General features: G+C 44.7%; 1 protein-coding gene and 1 pseudogene across 2 annotated transcripts in view; one reads left to right on the top strand and one right to left on the bottom strand.

The window, feature by feature from the left end:
- EGFLAM (EGF like, fibronectin type III and laminin G domains) overlaps window positions 1-20,611 on the top strand; it is a 188,279-nt gene that overhangs the window by 69,277 nt on the left and 98,391 nt on the right. For both annotated transcript variants that reach the window (XM_027606812.2, XM_027606813.2), the window contains exons 3-6: window positions 651-734; window positions 2,752-2,778; window positions 10,646-10,763; window positions 12,057-12,192. In XM_027606812.2, the coding sequence (XP_027462613.2) occupies window positions 651-734; window positions 2,752-2,778; window positions 10,646-10,763; window positions 12,057-12,192 (365 nt within the window). The remainder of the gene's footprint in view (window positions 1-650; window positions 735-2,751; window positions 2,779-10,645; window positions 10,764-12,056; window positions 12,193-20,611) is intronic.
- LOC113929987 lies at window positions 9,020-9,098 on the bottom strand (annotated as a pseudogene).

Here is a 20,611-nt window from a genome sequence, read left to right as displayed (position 1 = left end):
ATAGATTGGACTGATTTCATTTCACCAACATGTTTTGTTTGGACAGGACTTTTAAAAATGAGTCAACTTTTAGGAGTTTGGAGATTTCAGATAAATATTTGGAGTTCTGAAAGCTCTGGGAATATCCAGAGAGGTGGTCACCCTGGGCCCATATTCCTACGGGGCACCAAGCCCACTGGAGCTGGGCTGCCCACTTTAGATGGGACAGAACTCCCCTGCTCCCTATAACACCCGGATCTGTAGCTCCCTCCTACCTCCCTTTCACCAAACATAGGCCCTCCTCCTATTGTCTTCTTAAGGCAGAGAAATGTGTTTCTGAACTCGTGTTACATCAAAAGTGGGATGATGGAAGATTACCTGAGAAAGTCATGGTTTGGGGGAGAATAGCAGGGCCTGAGTCCAGCCCCCTCCCTCCCACTTCAATGACACCCAGCTCCCTCCTGGCCCCTGCAGGCTCATGAGTGTGTGAGCCCAGCCGGGTGGGCGGGGGGTGGGGGAAGCTGATATTTGTTGTAGAACCGTGGTCAGGGAGGCGAGGCAGCGCACCTCGGAACCCACTGCGGTTGTGAGTGGAGCTCGAAACCCAGGCCCTTGATTTGCTAGAGAAGTACTGGCACTACTCTCACCGTGGATGCCTGCCTCTTTTCCAGGTCTTTTACTCCGAGGTTGGTGTGGATAAATCCCTGCAGGAGCGGTCACATCCTGTGCCACTCAGCCAGGACTCTGCGGCCCCAGTGAGTAGCTCCATCGAGGCAGCCCCCTCAAAGCACACCTCTGGTTGGCATTGCAGCGATATTCAGAAGGATTTCTAATTGCGCGCGTGCATGTGTGTGCACACACAATAATCATGTGTGTATAGTCCTCTGGAATTTACACACATCTTTCATGCACATGCCCTCATCACACGCCTGGCCTCTGCATCTCCAGGATGGCAGGTGCATGCAGAAAGGGTTCTGGGTAAGCACTTCCATCCTGGACTCAACCCACTCCATGCATCCTGTGAGAAAATGGCCACCTTACAGCTGTTTCTCCCGCCTTGTTTTTTTTTTTTTTTTTAAAGCATGAAATGCTTTTAATCTCAGACTTTTGTACCAGCTGCCCTCATTTGTCCCAGAAGTCCTCAGCCCCAACCTCTATGGTTTACTTTATCCTTAAAGGGGAGATTGGCTTAGGCCACCTGGGAAGCCACTAGTTGAGGTTCCATGTCACCTCAGCACTGGAACTTTCAACAAGCACCTGGACCCCACCAAGGAGCCAGCAGTGTCTTTGGCCACCAGCCTGCAGCACGGTCCAGGCAGCGAGGGCACAGTGCTAGTGACAGGTGTCTTGGAGTCTGGGCAGTGCCTCTGGAATTGAGAGCCTGCCCTGAACACTGGCATCTCTGCGGAGGGCACTGCAATGCAAAGGTGAAGCACTGGGCCAGGAGGGAAATAGGCACCCTGGGCTTCCAGACATCCTTCCTGCACTTACAGGTTGGGTAACATTGGCCAGAGTCACCTCATCTGGCTAAGCCTTACCTTTCTCCCATGAGAGGGGTATAATAATTACACTGTGGTGAGTTCCAAATAAAATGGCGTATGTAAAAGCCTTTGGTTTTTTAAAACATAAAGAAGCCAGATAGATGTTAGTGATCATTCCTGATGATCTTTGCCTTTATGTTAAATATATTCTGTCTGTTAATTAATCCAGGCATTAGAGTACGCTATCAAATTATACCTTGCTCAGTTTCAACAAACTTTCGTAGTTGCTGCTATACGCCCAGCATAGGATAACACAGCGTCCCTATTCTCAGGCAGCTTTCAGTCTTACTGGGAAATTCCCATTCTCACTGATAAACAATTGGAAAGCAATGTAAGATCAGATGTCATTAACATGCCGCTTAACAGACTGAAGTTGCACAAGTGGTCCAACTAGGGGCTGAGAATTGAAGCAGGGGCAGTTTCTGGAAAGGCAGAGGGGAGGGAGGAGCACTGAAATCAAAAGGAATGGTGTGAACCAACAGGACAAGCATGCATGTGTGTGTGCGTGCCCGTGTGCTCGTGTGTTCCGGGGGGGAGGTGGGGGGAGGTGCAGAATATCCAGAATGGAGAGAGGAGATCATGCGTGAGTCAGGAAGAGGGGAGGGGTCTGGCAAACAGAGTGGGTTCTGGACTTGCATTCAGCGTGCTGTATTACAACAAGCTAACCTTACTGGACCTCAGTTCCCTTGTGGACAGAACAGGGATCCAAATAGTATCTATATCATAGGTAGCATATCTGGGGTTTCCAAACTGTGTGCCAGGGTGCTCTGGGGCTGTGCAGCAAACTCACAGGGGCGCTGCGGAAGGTTGCAGCTTTTCAAGAGAAAGAGCGACATCTGTGTGAACTACCACCACCAGGTTGTTTGCGTATAACTGTGGATAAACAGAACGCTTACTCAGGCATTTCTTTGGCCTTAGAGGTGCTGTAGAAATATTCCCGAGACAGCAAAGTTGCCATGAGCAGAGAAAGTTTGGGAACCTCTAGGCTGTGTCGTATCAGCCTATAGCATAAGGACACTGTGATCACTAAATGGGGTCATGGCCGTGGAGCCCTCAGCCCCACAGCTGGCTGAACAAGAACTGAGCGAGTGGTCAACAGAATTCAGATGGAAGCTGTGTGTTTGCTGCCCGTGGCTCTCTGTAGAAGCGGGGCTACTCTATGGGTTTATTTGCAACCTGTAAGTTTTCCTTTCCTTTCATGTTGTTTTGTTTTGTTTTTTCTCCTCTGCAGAAACAGTCTGATCATCGGGTGATGTTTGTAAGTATGCTTCAGAAAAGTAAAACCCTTGCCCCAACCCAGGATTCAGGGGGTCTCTTTTCATCAAAATGTGGATTTTCCCCACATCTTGCTCATACTGATTAAGGCCCCAGGGAGAGTGCTTAGTTCTGGTGTAAGCAGGGACTGGGGAGCATACCAGGTGAATTTTTAATCATTTAGAAAGAAGTTGCTTTTATTCTCCTCTGTGCTGCTTCATCTCACACGGCAGAGTAAGGTTAAGAGGAACATTTTTAAAGGTTGAAGTAATTTAAGCTCTGTTCCAAAACTAGGTGAAAAAGACTGGAAAGGAGAGAAGATATTTAAACGAGTGAGCACTGCTGGGTGGGGGGGGGTTCCCCTCCCCTGCCTTCCTTCTCCTTTCCTCACTTCCTCTAAGGATTTCAGTTCTTCCTAATAAGCCAGGACCAGGTCACCTCAAACTGCTTAACTTGCTGGATTGAATGCCAAACAGAAGATCGGGTTGTATCCTTTGATGATCTGCCTGTATGGAGGCTTCTGATTTGATTAACACTTGGCACTTACCTTTTTAGAAGAACAACCTGCAAGTTTCAACCTGGAAAAATAAGTAGTAATACAAAGCAATTTGGTCATTTTTTTAGAGTTGGAAATAGAAGTGAGTGTTTAAACTGGTGGGCTCCACGCTTTCTGATCATTCATATCATCAGTAAAAAATATTTGAACACACACACACACATATGTGTGTGTGTGTGTGTGTGTATTTATGAATTATACACATGCTACTCTACTAGTATATTACGTACATTAGAAAGTTCCACAGAATTTTCAAGGAGGAGATAAGACAGAAATAGAAAGTTCTTTTCTTCTGGCATCTCAGAAGATTGTCTTGCTCACCTAGGGGGATGATGTACCATCATCCTGCTTTGGAGTCCACTGATCTGGTTGACCCAGAACAGTGATTGCACTTGGGTCTTATCCAAGGTTAGAGAGAGAAGATGTAGGCAGGAATCATGAGACTTGAATGGAGTCCCAGCTCTGTCATCACAGCAAGGGTGGGCAAGGTTACTGAACCCCTTTGAATCTCTCTTTGACAGTAAAATGAAGGGGTGACCTAGTAATGGTTCCCAGCTGGGGGTTCCTTTGTTCCCTCTGCAGCATATGGACAGAAATGTGGATGTTTTCGTGGACAAACTTCAGGGATGATGTTTTCCCTGCAGTACACAAGACAGACCCATACAAGGAAGATTTGTACAGCCCCAAAGTCAATGCTGCCCCTCCTGTGAAACTCTGGAAGATACTTTCTAGCTTTTTGTGACCACGCAGGGAATAGAATCTCCCCAACTCCTCCCTCCACTCTGGCCTACATAACCTTCCTCAGGGCCATTGAAAGAAGGATGTTTGGAAGATAGCACTTTTCTGTTTCTCTGGTGCCTTCCATGTAATGATGCTAGATATTCACAACTAAGGTCCAGCCTCCACTTGTAGAGTCAACTGTGAAGTTGAATCCAAGGTTATTAACTATCAACAAGGTCATTGTAGAGCAATTGCAGAATTTTGGTGTTGAAACTTTGGCACAGAGAAGTGAAGTGTCATCTCCAAGATCGCAAAGCTATTTGGCAGCAGAACCTGGGTCTCCTGGTTCCTGGTCCAGTGCTCTTCCGCTTCATGCTTTCTCTCAGCTCTGCTCACTGGATGCCCTTACGGTATAGTAGCTCCCTGTCTGGATTAGCAAACAAGACGACCTCTAGCTTCATTTCTGGAAACAAATGACCTGGGTTTCCAGCAGGAGGAGAAAAAGGGGGTGAAGGTGGAATCTGAAATCAGGGTCAGAGATTTAAGTTCAGAGTCATTCAACATGGCTTTATCATTGTAAAGAGGTATTCAGTTAAGAGCAGTCCCATCTTTTTAGGGGCTCCTTGTACATAGCTATCCAGATTGTTTTTGTACATTGGGTCATTAAGATAAAAGTCTAACAGTCCAGAATGCCAAGATAATAGTGATTCTAACAAAATGTGCATTCATGTTTCTTTCAGGATTATAACCTGTCTGGTTACAACCAGTTTTGGTGGCTTCTGTTTGTCAGAGACCTGGAATCCTTCTATCTCTTTGCTCTGCCATTTCTTCTGGTCCTCCTTCCCATGGCCCAAATTGGCTCACTGCCACATCCACATTCTAGCCAATAGATGAGGAAAAGAGGGAAGGGAACACAGCCCTTCCTACTAAGGGATAACCCAGAAATTGCCCTCAGCATTTTAACTCAAATTCTATTGGACAGACTTCAGCCACATGGCCGCAGCTGGATGCAAGGAATGCTGGGAAATGTAGTCTTTGAGTGGTGATGGCCCAACTAATATACAGGGGTTCTATTATAAGAAAGGAGGGAATGGATATGAGGAGATGATCTGTCATCCCTGTCACAGACTTTGTGAATGGAGGGAATGGGACTGGTACAGTAGTTGTGGAAACGGTAGTTGGACATCTGAAAAAGAGGGTGCTAGCCTGAAAATTTGATGTGCTGTGTCTGAGAGTTGGGCAATTGGAAACATTAGGTTATGGTGTGTCTTATGAGGGAAACCAGACCCATTGTTGTCGTTACTTACGTGGTCGAGCTTTCTTCCTGGACTTGGTGAACTAACTAGGCTTGCTTTTCTCTGATCACATGAAAACCACTAGGGGTATTGGGAAGACAAAGGGGGCAGCTTTTGGGGTTTTGCATTTTAGAAAAGGCTAGACAAACACAAAGCAGGGTTATTTTGCAGCAAAGTATCCAGCTTTACCCCCTCATCCCCCCAAAAAGGTGTGGGAAGGGCCCCATGGAGACTGCTGAATTCACTCTGGACTGTACTCCAAGAAAGCAATTTCTCTCACTGTTTCTCACTCTCTTGTGTGGAAATAAAAGCCAAGAGAGATAAGCATTTTGACTTGTTCTCAAACTTCCACCAGGCAACAAAACAAAACGCTTAGTTTTTTAATTTCAAGGAGAGCGTATACAGTATCTTATGTAGCTTGATGCAAGTAATTATAAAACACTTAAAGATGGAAATAGAAAGATCTGTGGAATTGTGTGGTATTTTAATAAAGAATCCAAGGGTTATCCCTACTCACAATATAGGAGAGATTCCATTTGGGAGGATTGATGTCAGAGGAAGAAGTGATAGTTAAATCATTGAGTCCAGCTCCTGTTTCCATGGCCCCAGCTGCCCAGTGCCCTTGACCCTCCCTCCCTTATGCCACCTAACTAGCTGGTTAAAACAGGAAAAGACTGGGAATAGTTGGCTTCTGGGAGGGCCACTTTCTACCTGTCTACGTATCAGAATACACCTGGGCTCAAGGTAGTGCTAATCTTCCATATCTAATAAAGAGTTTGCTTTTTAACCTACATAAGCAACTTCGGCAAGTCTAATGTCTCTTGGCTTTCAGTGATAACTTTTTTTTAATGGCCCGCACTTTCCAGTCCTTTTCAGGTTTTCAGTGATAACTGTAAAATTTTCAGTACATAAACTTCCATGTTTATAAATAAAATAATAATCTGGTCTTTGGTGTTTATGATAAGTATTTTTTATTGATTTAAATATTATTTAATATTTTTTGTACATGTATTATCGAATTAGAACTTGGGCCTTGGAGTCAAACAAAACAGAGTTCAAATCCCCATTTTGCCACTTAATAAATTTATGTTCTTGAGCAAATCATTAACTTTTCAGGGATTCTATTTTCTCCTCTGTAAATGAAAGTAAGAGTGAGATCTACCTTATAGGACTGAAGAAAGAATTAAATCAGGCTCTGTGTTCCTGGAACAGAGAAAACACACAATACATGGTAATAGTAGCTGTATTTGGTATTGGCTCAGAGCTAATACCTATAATAATCTATAACCATACAGCTCCTCCCATATATCATCCAGCATAAGGACTTCCAGGGGGAAGAGATCCTAAAGCGGAAGTCTGTGAGGCATTGGTTTGAAAGTGTATCTGTTCTCCTGGGAAGAGCCTGGGCATGACTGATGAGAGAGAAGTGAGAAGCTTTATATCCACCTGCTACCTCCAGTCTCTTAATCTCCAACTTGACATGGAACCAGGGGACAGATAGTGGAACTGGGATGCGCAGATGCAGGGAGTTAGGACCAGAAGGGGGCTTGGAGTGAGGTCCATATGTTCAGCCAAGACCCCTCGTGCAGCTGCATAGAGGATGGAATGGGGCAGAGAGGAGAGGAGAGGTTATTGGAGACAGACACCCTCAGGGAGGCTGTAGAAATGGCCCAGGTAAGGAATCAGAGGAAGTGGAGGAAGGAAGCCGGTCTGAAAGGCACGTGGAGGTGGCTGGAGGGAGGTGGGTAAGAGAAAGTCAGCCTGTCTCTGGAGTTGCCAACTCCAGGGCCTGGGACAGGCGTACTGATGCTGTTAATCAAGATGGAGGAGTCAGTCGTAGAAGCTGGTTCTTGATGAGGTAATCTGCTTATATGGGACACCTTGATTTGATTTCTTTCTTTCACTCATTCACTTTCCTTCCTTCATTTATTCATTCATCAAAAAAAGCATGGCTTAAGCATTTGCTACCTGTCTCTCCTAAGCTTTAGGTTGCCAGAGGAATAAGAACTTGCTCCTGCCCTCAAGTGGGTGGGGAGAAGGTGACAAATAAACAGACACTTACAATCTAAGGTGAGTGGTGCTAAGATGGAGGTACACCAAAGACGCCAGGGAAGCATAGAGGAGGGGTGCGTAACCAGACTGGAGGCTGGGGGTCAGAGAAATGAGGTAATGTCTCAGCTGGACTGAGTCATGAAGGATGAGAAGGGGTGAGCCAGGCAAGAGTGGGGAGAAGGGCATTTCACGTAGAAGGAGCAGCAGGTTCAAAGGCCCAGAGGCAAGGAATTGAATGGCACAAATTTGAGCCCTGCCAGGTTCTTAGGTATGACTGGAATGTAGAATGTAAGAAAAGGGGGTGACATGAGATGATGCTGGAAGGATAAACAGGGGGACACAACTATGCCATTCTAAGGGGATTTTAAAATGGGAAGTGCCGTGCTCAGATTTGAGGTGTGGGAAGATAACTCTAGCAGGTGGAGTCTACACTGGTGGTGTAGGCAGCATGGGTGACAGGGAGAGTCAGAACCCACTGTCATAATTATGAGGACTTGGACTTAAGTCTATGAGGATGAGATGACTTAAACAGATTCAAGTGATGTGAACGAGTCCCGGTGACAGTATTTGTAACTGGCTGAATGGTGGCTAGAGAGGAGACGTGAACACAGAAAGTGTCAAGAATTTGTGGTGTGGGTAATGAGAGAGCAAATTCAAGAGGAGAAGCAATTTCTTACTTGTTTTTGGTAGCAGGAAGAGAAATGATTAGTTGAGCTTTGGTTATGTTGAACCTTAGTGGCTTGGTAGTTATTGGGTAGAGATGTTCTAGAGGCAGTTGCAAACCCACGTCTGGACATCAAGAGGTGGGTCAGAGCTGAAAGGCAGATTTGGGAGGGTCAAGCGAAGGTGGTGCTCGAAGCTAAGGAAGTAGTAGATGAGCTTACCCAGGCAAGACAGGGTGAGAGGGCAAGATGACAAGGGATGACTCCTTGGGAAAAACCAACACCTATGGGGCAAGCAGAGAATGGGGAGTGGGTGGAGGATATTGAGAAGGAGCAATGAGAGAAGTAGAAGGAGATCAAGGAGGAGGAGAGTCATGGCTTCCAAGGGAACCAAGAAATTTCAGAAGCAAGTCTAGGTAACAGTATTGAAAGGTACAATAAGTCAAGTATGGAGAATCATCCCCATTGGATTTATTACAAAATTGTGTGGTGACCTCGCTTGGTAAGAACATCTCAGTAGGTTTGTAGTGCAGAGAGGCCTGGTGAGGGATGAATAAGAGGTGAGGAAGGGGCAGCTGGGGGGCTCAGTCGGTTAAGCATCTGCCTTCAGCTCAGGTCAGGATCCCAGGGTCCTGGGATCAAGCCCCGCATCAGGCTCCTGGCTCAGCAGGGAGCCTACTTCTCCCTCTGCCGCTCCCCCTGCTTCTGCTTTCTCTGTCAAATAAATTAAAAAACAGAAACAAAAGAGTCTCTTATAGTTTGTTTCCCTCTCTCTTTAGAAAAAAAAAAAAAAAAGAGGTGAGGAAGTGGAGGCAGCTCCTTTAAGAAAGTTGCCCCCGTGGAGAGGAGGTGGGCGCATGTGTGCTGGGGAATAGTTGACCATTCTTGAGGTGGGAGAGACTTGAGCACAGTGAGTACTCACATAAGGACCGGGTAGGTAGGGGAGGGGATGGAGTCATAGGAGAAGGCGGGCTACAGTTAGCAATAATCGCGCCTCGGATAAACCTCATTGGCTACGATACCACCACTGCGCAAAGCTGAAGGCGCGCTACAGATGGAATGCAGAATGCAGGGGGTGAGCCGAGCCCTGGCCCCAGGGTTCATACACCTGGCTGCCCATTAGCCTCAGCCCAGAGCTTTACACTGACACCTGGGGCCCTGCCTTCCACGGATTCTGATTTAAGTAATCTGGAGTGGAGTTCAGGCACTGCTATTTTTTTTAGAGATTCTAAGGTGCACTCAGGGTTAAGGACTCCTGTAGTAAGTATTTGATAACTCTTGGTTGAGCCCTTTTAAAAAGTTTTGTTGATCAGTGGGTGAATTCTCCTTAGCAATGGTGAATATTTGATCATCTGCAGAGAAGGTTTTGAAGAAGTACAAGACAGGATCCCTGCTCTCAAGGGGCTTACAGTCCCATAGGAGAAGTAGTAATACATACTTTGTAATATATAAAAGTCCTAAATTAGTGGTACAACCATTGGTAGGGTAAGATCAGGTCTCGGTGGTCAGGAGTCACGGGGAAGGTTTGGGCCTCAGAGGAGTGGTGGAAGCTAGGTAAGCAGGGAAGAGGCGGGGCCTCACCCAAGACAGTAATCACGACAGCCCATTTCTTGAGGGTATCCCCAGTCCCAACTACTTTACGCACATTATCCCAAATATTACAGCTATGCAAGATAGTTCTATATCATCTCCATTTTACAGAGGAAGAAACCGAGGCTCAGGGGATTTAATTTCAAGGCCACAGCTAGCAATAAGTGGCAGAATCAGGATTCAAGCCTATGACTAATTGATTCCAAAGCCTGTGTCCTTTCCACTGTAGTGTGCTGGAACCAGTGGAACCCAGACTCCCACTTACTAGTTAGCACTGTATAGCCCCAGGGGCATATTGCTTTTAACAAAGCCTGAAGTGGAGCAAGTCTTCTTCAGCTGGGGCCTTCTGGTCAGGGACCCTGTGCGGCTGAAGCTCATATACATTCTTCATCAATGTGGGGTCGCTAGACCAGCAGCAACACTTGGAAACTTCTTAGAAATGCAAATTCTCGGGCCCCTTCCCAAATGTACTGAATCAGCAACCCAGGGAGGCAGGCCCAGCAATTCAAGAAGCCCTCCTGGTGATTCTGATGCAGTTTAAAATTTGAGAACCAAAGTTTGAGTCCCTACTCTATTGGTACAACTCAAGACCTCAGTTTGCTGTTGTGGCTAGTCTCTGAGCATCTGTGACATACAAATGGAGAGAAAAAACTGGTGGATTCCAGCCCTGGAAAAGATTATTACCTAAATTTTAGCAGTCCAGTACTCTGATCAAGGAACTCAAATGTTAAAAGCAAAATCTGATAGGGTGACTGAGTCTCAGTTCTAGAACAGTGTATAGATGCCAATAAAGGGTAATTCTCTAGTTGTGGGAAATATGTGATGGTGTTTTCCTCTTTGTAAATTTTAAAACTTGGCCAATCCTAGAGAAAGCAAAATAATCTCTGTCCCCAGCGGTTTCACAGGGGCCTCGAGGTGCAACCCTTCTGGAAATTGTCTGGTTTGCTCGAAAAGAACTTCTGGTCATTGACACAATTCCTGTTTGGTCATTGACAGGAGGAAGTGATCAGAGATTTGAAACCAGGCACTGAATATCAAGTGAGCATAGCAGCTTACAGCCAGACTGGCAAAGGGCGGCTTAGCTCTCCTCGGCATGTTACCACTTTGCCTCAAGGTAAGATGGGTTCAGTTCATTAAGAGTAGGAAAGCAATGGGTGCTATTCATTCATCCCTTCATTCAGTATATATGAGTGAGGACATACTATGTGCCAGGCACCATGCAAGGCTCTGGTGGTGAACCAAAACAGGCACAGCTTTTGTCCTCTCAGAACTTAGTGGGGTGGGTCAAGACATTACCTAGTTAAGGTGTAGTCATGGATTGTGGTAAATGCTATCTAGTGCTGTAAGAACATGTAAAGGGAGATCCCATGTAGGGGTGAGGTAAGAATTCCCTGGGCAGATGACTACTAAGTGAAGGTCTGACCAGTAAGTGGGAATCAGGAAGGGGAGGAAGGGGAGTGGGAGAGGAGATTTTATAGGCAAAGGGAACCCAACAAAGGCTCATTGAGGTGACACTGTGATGGACACTGGGGGACAAAGGTGGCTCCATCATCATTGCTCACAAGCTCGTTGTGGAGGGAGAAGCAAATAGTAAGTGAGCAGCTCCAGGGCATCTGAGGTCTGTGCAGCAGGCTCTGGAGCACTCAGAAGGGAGCACTCCTCCATCCCAAGGCTCAGGGAAGGTTTTAGAAAGATCAGTATTTTTGGCCCGAAGTTTGAAAACTACATAGGATTCCTCTAGGAGAGAGAGAGCAAGAAAAATGTTTCTGGCATAAGCAATAGTATAAATAAAGGCTGGGAGATGTGATATGAAAATAGTAGCAGCAGTTTCCTTGGGGTGATAGGATCGTGGGTGACTCTTACATCTTTACACATGAGGGCATGAGGGCATGTCCCAAACATCCTACCATTGGTATGCATTCTGATGGGTGGGGCAACACACACACACACGCATACGCACAAGCGCAAACACACACACACACACACACACACACACACACACACACACAAGAATTGGAACATGAGTGACAGTAATGCTATGCATTTCATTTTCCTCGCAGGTGTCAATTCTAACATGCAAACAGACGAAAGGTTACTAGGAGGTGGGAGTGTAGTTGAGGGTTTTAAAGGGTATACACCATTGTGTGTCCCAGGGCCAATGATGTCTTAATTTAGTTAGAGTTTCAGCCAGGGCATTGAGGGAAGGAGGGAAGACCAGCTCTCATTATCTCAAACCTTACATGGCAAATCCAGTTGTGATTATTTTTTTGTGTTTGTTTGGCTTGGATTTGGAGGCTATTCTGAATAGAGATGTTTTTAGCTGTAGGCAGCACATGTGCTTTTTATATATTAAACATCCCCAGCAACAAGACCACAGCCAACTCTAGGTGTTTGCTGTCCCGCCTAGATTCCTGCCTGCCTCCCACAGCGCCCCAGCAGCCGCACGTCACTGTGGTCTCTGATTCTGAGGTGGCCCTGTCTTGGAAACCTGGAAAGAGTGAAGGAAGCTCCCCCATTCAGTACTATTCTGTAGAATTCATCAGGTAAGTTTGTGTGTCACACTCAAAAGCCATATGTATCAACCTCAGGTATTCCAAGCGTGACAGAATACTGCATGGAGTGTCATCTCCTCGGAATGTGTGTTTAAGAGATGACAAAGGCTTAAAGACCTATATTTGTACTCTGTCCCTGGGCCAGCACCTGTCTCCACACCTCTTCGGAGCCGGGTCATCTGGTAAACTTCATCTGGTAGACACTCACCTTACCTCTTCCTCATTTCCTCTACCATCAGGACTGTCCCAGGCTCTGAAAACTCCCGAGGCATCATTGCCAACAACCCTGCCCACATTTCAAGCTTGAAACTTGTCTCCCTGGCTTTGGAACATTATACTTGAAGTAAATATTTGATGGTGATTTTTCTTGAGCCGGGGGGGGAAACAAATATAAGTCATCGTTTCCTCCACATCCTTATTGCTGTGGGGCAGGTGTCTTGATTTTGTTTCTGCTTTTTTTCTCTCTCTACCTCTCCAGTTCTCATTATTCAGCTTCTCAGAGGGTAGAAGAGGGATGAGGAATTCTGACAAAAGCTTACAGATAGGAAAACATGGATTCTCAATGCTACTACGTAATTATAAGCAAAAATACACAAACAAAACAAAACAAAAACAATGCACACATCCGCCCCACACACATTCACACACATACATGCACACACCAAGCAAAAGGAGTTCCCAATCTAAGGCCTCTCCTCTGAACTCCAGCTGCAGTTGGAATGAGAACCGGAGCACCAGGCTGATGCACGCGACGTCTGTGGAGTTAGCGTTCCCTCCATTAAAGATGGTGGCATTTGTCTAAGGCCTGCTGCTTCATGGATTCATAAAGAGACTAGTTCAGCACCCCATTCCTTAGGCTCTCTGAAGCTGGGACCAAATGATTCTGCCAGGATTTTGATTAGCCCTGCTCTGTGTCTTGACTTCCTTGCCTCCTCCTCCGTGGTCAAAAATAGATACGTGTTTCTTCAGAGAAGTGCTACACTGAGTCCCTTTAATGCTTGAGGACAGGGCTCATTTCAGGCAGGACTTGTTGACTTGTAGGTGGCAGAAGGCTGGAAGATGAGGCAGTAATGTAGTGGCTCCTGGGACTCTTAAGTCCCAGGCAAATCTAGGTTCAGGGAAGAGCTCATCTGTGCCAAAGCAGCCATTTGTCTCTATCCATCTCTGTGCTCTGCTTTCCCCTTTATTGGCTACATTTTCAAGCAGGCTTTTCTGGTGTGGTGGCAAGATGGCCGCCGAAGACTTGCCATCTACTAGTGTAACTCCCCACTGGAAAAGAGTGGATATTTCTCAGTGGACCCACTGGAGTCTCATTGTCCACTCTAATGGCCAGGCTTGGGTTCCTCATCTCTGAGCCAATCACTGTGGCCAGGAAAGAGGCTACACTAATTGATCAGGCATTTGTTCATATTCTGAGCTCTGGAACTAAGGCCTGGTGGTTTATTTACCCCTGAAGTACATGGATTGAGGGAGTTCAGAAGGGTTGGTTCATCCAAAGAAAATTGTGGTGCTATTAAAGAAAAAGGGAAGAACAGATGCTGGGAAAATGAGGGGGAATAAAGATGCTCACTGCAAAGCTCCAGACCGATGCTCATCATTGAGGTAATCTACAAACCCGCCATTGAACAAATTTGGTAGGCAAAGCTGGAGTGTGCCTGGGATAGAAAAGATTCTTATCCTGCTTCCAGTAGTAGTTAAACATGAAACACTGCAAGTCCTAAAACTTCAGCTTGCTCATCCCTAAAACTCCGGGTGAAACTTGACATTTCTAATGTACTTGTCTAGCACCAGCAAAGCAAAATGTAATACTTTGCAATTTGGGGAAATGCAAAATTTATCATGGTAGCCCAGCAGACTATCTGTGTAACCCCCAGCAAAGATGATGGTTATCATTTATTTTTAATTTTGTGCTAAAACATGTATTTTGAAAACTGGTTTTAAGCCTGGCATATTGGCAAAAGTTAGAAATTGCAGTTTCTTAACCTGTGTGCACCACTGATTGTGGACGATGAAAGGGATTCATTGAGTTTAGAACCAGAAGAACTGGAAGAAAACTCTGCCGCCACCACCTGCTGGCCCTGGGCCCTGTGCGAGTCACTTCCTGTCCTGAAACCTCAGTGCCTCTCAGAGTTTGGGGGTCCCCCCACAGGCTGGCCTGATACAAGGGCTTGAGTGCAAGTCGGTTATTTGATTTGGAAGCAGGAATGAGAAGGTGGGGAGAGGGAGACCGGGGAAGGAGGATGTATAACTGTGTCTCCAAAGTCACTTCTACAGGCACCAGGGTCTTCTACGGGGGTTTGACTTCACTGAGCTCTCCCTGAAGTATGCAGAATTCCTCTCAAATTTGCCTATCCAAAGGACAGGAATCATTACCCACCGGCTCCTGTTTTCCTCAGCTGATTGAGAGTTTCCTTCAGGGGTGTAACTTCTCACACTTCTAGGCTCTGCTGGCATGTAGATTTAAGGACAGATCCCCGGGGCTAGAAGGAGGTATGATTGTGAGCACAGCATGTGACTGAGGTCGGATGCGGCTCTACGAGGCCAATCTGAGCTCACGTGAAACTTTCCACATAGCAGCTGCTGCTGAAACCAAAAGTGGGACAAAGGGGGGTGATGTGGGCCCCACAGGCATTGACTGCCAGTCCTTATCTGCAATATATGGGTGAAAACCTTCCAGCCTTAGAGCGTGTGGTCAGGAGGATCAGCTGCAATCACATAGGAGAAAGAGCTTTGTAGATGTTAAAACCTACAAGAGTGTTACGGTATATATGGGTGTTATGTACCTACATTTAATAATTATACTTCTTCACCAAGAAAAATGCACTTTAGCATTCAGAACAGTCTCTAACACTTGAGGGCTCAGGTCCCAGATTTTTATGTATTGACATTTAAAAATTATATACCATTCTAACAAACTGTTAATTTTTTAAAAAAATCTGTTTATCTTGACAAATATAACTTTACGGTGTTCTGGAAAGCTAACTTTGAATTTAGAGTTCTTGGACATCTTGGTGTTCTATTTGGAACATGGTGGAATGGGGAGCTGCCCTCGTTTCCAGCCCCCATGCTAGGATCTCTGCCTCTATTATCTCTTCCAGAATATCCAACTCTGGTCAAATGATTTTACCTCAGAACCTCCATGTCCTCATCTGTAATAGCAAGCTGCTATAGCCCTCGTTGCAGAATTGTTGGCTACAGTCTTTACAAAGTGTTTCTACATCATAGGCATTTAATGCCTGTTTGTTTTCTTCCCCCCACACCACGTTTTCCCTTTTACAAAGAAAGCAATTGAGGCTCACTTGCTTAAGTTGCTTTGCCAAGGTAAAATGACAGGTTGGGGACAGAATCAAGATCAGAAGTCTCCTGACTTCCAGCCCAGTGCTCTTTTTGTGGAACCCTACATCCCTTTCATGTCTGTGATCCACCTCCTGAGATGGTAGAAGTGTAGACTTAGCCCGCCCAGAGCCCTGCTGGGAAGGAACCTTGAAGCTTCATCTTAGGCTGCTGTTTGCTCTTCCAGAATGAAAGCTTTCACAGCTTGTTGTGGTATTGAATGTTTGGCCGCAGAATAAATCCCCGCATTCATCTGTAAACGTCTCAGAGCCTAATCCCATTCCAGTGAGTGCTGCAGGATATCTTTAGAGAGAGCTTTCTGAGCTCTAAATCAGAAATTGCAATCAGTGTGAAAAGCTTTTGGGGATCTTTAGTCATTATTCTATTCTCCCCGGAAAGGTCTGCTTAATGTTAATATTAAATTCCTTTTGCCCAGATACCTCCTGTGTGCACAAACACTGGGGACAGGTCTTTGTGTGAGCCCGAAGTTTCTTGTTATAGCCAAGAGGCAGGCTGGCGAGCCAAGACTCTGAAATTGTAGAAATCGGGTTCCCGCCAGAAGTTATCCTCAGATTTCAACCCTCTTAATGGGAAGTTCTCCTGTAAGTCCTGTCTCTGGAAGATGAGCTTCTCCTCCCTCTCTCTGCCTTGGGAGGAGCTTATACATCAGTTGTTCTTCTTATTCAGTGAGGATGATGGTATCAAAGGCATTGTTAAGAAATTGTCTAAAAAGCTTTTAAAGAGGTATTTAACTGGCTGATAAAAGATTAACCAGGGAAATTATACTGGACCAGAGTATGGGGGTGCTGACTGCGTATTTGCTAGCTTCATTGGTATTTCAGGTGGACATTATGTATTTATGGTGCTCTCTTGAGTCATGGGCTTAAGACCAAGCAAATTTTTTATTTCTCATCCAGCTTCTGCCTCCCTCAAATGGAGGACATCCATAGGGTGACACCCCTGAAGGGGTGCTCTCAGTGACTTGGTCTCTGGCTCAGGGAGGATGAAGCTTTAGATGAACATAAACTTCTGATCTCCCCCAGAGTTGGTCTGGGGGCTATTTATTCGCTTCCTCTCTAAGAGTAGATTTTTTTATTTTTAATCAGTGTAGAAAAGATTTGAAGAGGCAGATTCTAAGTAAGCCTATAGGCTGTAAGATATTTTGCAGTGTTTTTAAAACTTTTACCTGCTTTTTGAAAACAGAAAAGCGCCCTGCATTTGAGGTGAAGGAGAATTTTTTTTTCTAAAGTGATACTGAAAATTTCTTTGGGGGCAGCAATACTTACTGTTTATTAAAATAAGAACCAAGCATAAATATAGCTACCTATGATTTGAAATATTTTGGCTATAAATATCTGAGAAACTTTCCTCCTTCTGCCTAAGAATTTCCCCAGGGTAAGTGCCTTTCTCATAAGCAAAAAATATATACTATGGTGGCAATGAAAACCAAAGGTCTGGAAAAATATGATGTTCCATTTGGAGTGCCATGCCCCACATATGCTATCTATCAGCTTGGTTAAAGTTTTCATTTAACTTAAGTATAGTTTTTCTGTAAGTGTGACCTGATGGGTTAAAATTGCTTGAGCTTTGCATTGGCAATTGCTGGAAAGGGTAGATTAAAGCTTTCAGTGGCTGTTTTTTTTAAAGTTTTTATTCAAATTCCAGTTCATTAACATAAGTGTACTGTTCATTTCAGGTGTACAATATAGTGCTTCAACCCTTCCATACATCACCTGGTGCTTGTCACAACAAGTGCCCTCCTTCATCCCTGTCACCCACCTAACCCGACCCCCCACCCACCACCATTCTGGCAACTATCAGTTCTCTATAGTTAAGAGTCTGTTTCTTGGCCAGCCTCTCTCTCTCTCTTTTTTCCCCCTTTGCTCGTTTGTTTTGTTTCTTAAATTCCATATATGAGTGATAGTGGCTCTTTTTAATAAAAAAGTCCACCACTGGTTTATTTGTAGTCCATGTGAAAGTTCAAAATATTTCTGTGTGTGTATTAAGGACACTGGTCAAGAAATGTTGATTTCAGTCACAGTTCTATTAATAAAGGAGAAAAAGCAGTGCTTCTCCTCTTTTCCCTTTCACACCCTTCTGCTTAAGTAATTCCCTGGTCCCTTGCAGGTGCCTTCCATAATAAGACTTGCAAAATTCATCTTCACACAGGGCTGCTTCTAAGCTGATCGCAGTGCCTACCGATTGGTTTCATTTGAGAACCTTAAGGTCATACACAATTGGGCGGGTTTTTAAAATTATTTCACAAACTGATATTTTTGTCAAAGTCATGTCTTTCCATCCCATCAAAAACTCTTCCTTAATCTGCAAGTAACAAATGATTTTAATTAGTTTGCTCACAGGAAGTTACCTTGTAAAGACTGTTACTAAAATGAAGATGAAATCTGGGATTCAGAATAGAAGCTGAATGGATTATGGACTTTCCTTGAGTAGTTTTAAGGGATGATGTGATTTGACTCATGGTCAAGGTCACAGCCTATGAAGGTTAAAGTTTCTCATTTAGAATTGAGACTTTAGAGAACAAACTGATGGTTACCAGAGGGGAGGTGGGGGGGAGATGGGTGAAATAAGTGATGGGGATTAAGGTGTGCACCTGTTGTAATGAGCACCGGCTGTTGTATGGAACTTTTGAATCACTATATTGTACACCTGAAACTAATAAAACACTGTATGGTAACTATACTGGAATTAAAATAAAAACTTAATAAAAAAAGAGTTGAGACTTAGAGTCCAAATCTTGGTTTCATCTTTCAAGTTAGTATTTGTTCGAATTTGCAATCAGAAGACACAGCTCGGAGCTGGCCTCAAACTTGGGCACAAATTGCTCAATTCCAATTCTTAGCTTCCTTATGTGTAAAATAAGGCTGGACCGTCTGCCCTCTAAACCCCAGTGACTCTGATTGCTGTTCTCGTGACAAAGGTGAGGCAGAATAGACTGGTTGTTTAATGCACCGGCTCTGGAGCTAGCTCCCTGGTCCAACCCTTCCCCCCAGCACTTCTAAGCTGTGTCATCTTAGGTGAATTATTTAACTTCTCTTTGCCTCTGACAGAAGAATGGGAATAACAGTTTGTTTACCTCATGGAGTTGTTGTGAGATTAAATGACTTGATGCACACAAAATGTACAGAATAGCTCTGGGCACACAAAAGTGCTCAATCAGTGTGAACCATTACTATTACGGCTTTGGGGATAGAGCTCTTCTGCTTTCGTATAGAGCCATGTCCTTTCCTGGCTAGAAGTCTTTATGTTTGCTATTCTCTGCCAGGATAGTTCTTCTACCTCTTTACCTAGCTAACTCTTGTTCATCCTTCAGGACCCCTGCTGAAGAACCTCCTCTAGGAAGCCTTCCTTGAGCCCCTGCCTCCTCCCCAGATGAGGTTAGGTACACCTACAACTTTTACTTGTGACACTTAGCACACTTGTAGTTAATTACTTGTCCAAGGTCTGTCCTCCTTGCCAGAACATGAGGGCAACATCTTGACTTGCTCCCCTTTGTGGAACATGGCACCTAGCCTGGGGTGAACATACCACACATCACATAGGTGCTGGTGAACATTTGGACATGGCAGTCATCGGATCGAATTTAGAGAATACCCAAACTAGCTGGAACCTTGCACAAGTTCCTCAAGCTCCCTGAGCCCTACTTTCGTCCACTGTAAAGTATGGATGATGACGGTGGCTACCCCAGGAGGCTTGGGAAGACGAAAACTTTCTGTACAGTACTTAGAGAGGTAGCTTATGGAAGTTTTTTTTTATGTTGGTTCTTTTCCTTACTGTGAGCCACATGGAAATGGAAATGTATTAGCACATGAACGGGGAGTAGGGGGATCAATGAACCACTAACCTCAGAGGCCACAACAGTAACCAATCTACCTTGCCAACTGCAGAAATACAAGCCAGGCAAAACCCAACATGGATCTGCATGTACATCTCCCTCTTCTCCCCTCCAATCCCAAGTTATTTATTGCTTTTGTTTTCTTATAATACAAGGAATATCGGTATATGACAACGCTTCAAATAATACCAAATGTGAGACTAACTTGGAAGTTCTCCTTGTTATTTTATTTCATATTGAATTATAACTTGTGTTTTAGAGATCTTCATAATATGTAAGTGAATTGCCAACTTTTTTCAGAGTGTTTTACTAGAATTTGTAGCAATAATTGGGCAAATAGCTGCAATATTTAAACAGTGATGTAGCCCTGTGTTGGTTTTCCTGCCCCCCAAAGTACAGAGCTTCAAATATTTAAAGAATTGTTCTTGGGGCGCCTGGGTGGCTCAGTTGGTTAAGCTCTGCCTTCGGCTCAGGTCATGATCCCGGGGTCCTGGGATCGAGCCCCACTTCGGGCTCCCTGCTTGGTGGGGAGCCTGCTTCTCCCTCTCCTTCCTGCTTGTGCTCTTTCTTGCTATCTCTGTCACTCTCTGTCTCTCTCTCTCTCTCAAATAAATAAATAAATAAATAATAAAATCTAAAAAAAAATAATTGTTCTTAAACAATTAATTAATTTAGGGAAGAATGGGAAAAAGAACAAAAAATCTTCCTTCCCCTTTCAAGGAAGTGTTTAGGAAGTTGCGCCACTTATATAAGGCTTCCTTACCACCACCACCAGAATTAGAAACATGCAAGAATGGGCTTACTTGATGTCAGCTGAGATTTCATATTACAAGTGGCGCTTCACAAAAAAATTCCTTTTTCTTATCTTTAGTTTCCAAATCCAAGATCTTAGAACCACCATCCAGACTGGTGCCTGATCCCAGCCATTCTGGGAGCCAGCAAGTTCCTCCACATAGGCTCAAATGGAAGGGTGGTTCTGAATGTTTTTGCAGAAGTCTGACCTACAGTTCTACAAATCAGTCCCTTAAAGCTTCCATCCTTCCTACCATGAGCTCCCCTGATGTAATCCCTGGTCAGATTGATGGGAGCTCACATAAATTGAATTCTTGTGCAACAGAATTGGGAGCCACTTGTAAACTGTAAATGAAAATGTGCTCTCCAGTTATCCTGCCTGGGACACATTGCCAGCTGAGTTTATCATTACCCCATTCTATCCATCTGTTT

The sequence above is a fragment of the Zalophus californianus genome, chromosome 5 (genome assembly GCF_009762305.2).
Source record: "Zalophus californianus isolate mZalCal1 chromosome 5, mZalCal1.pri.v2, whole genome shotgun sequence".
Taxonomy (NCBI): Eukaryota; Metazoa; Chordata; class Mammalia; order Carnivora; family Otariidae; genus Zalophus; species Zalophus californianus.
Note: the sequence above shows the minus strand (reverse complement) of the source record. Positions and strands in the feature narration are given on the sequence as shown.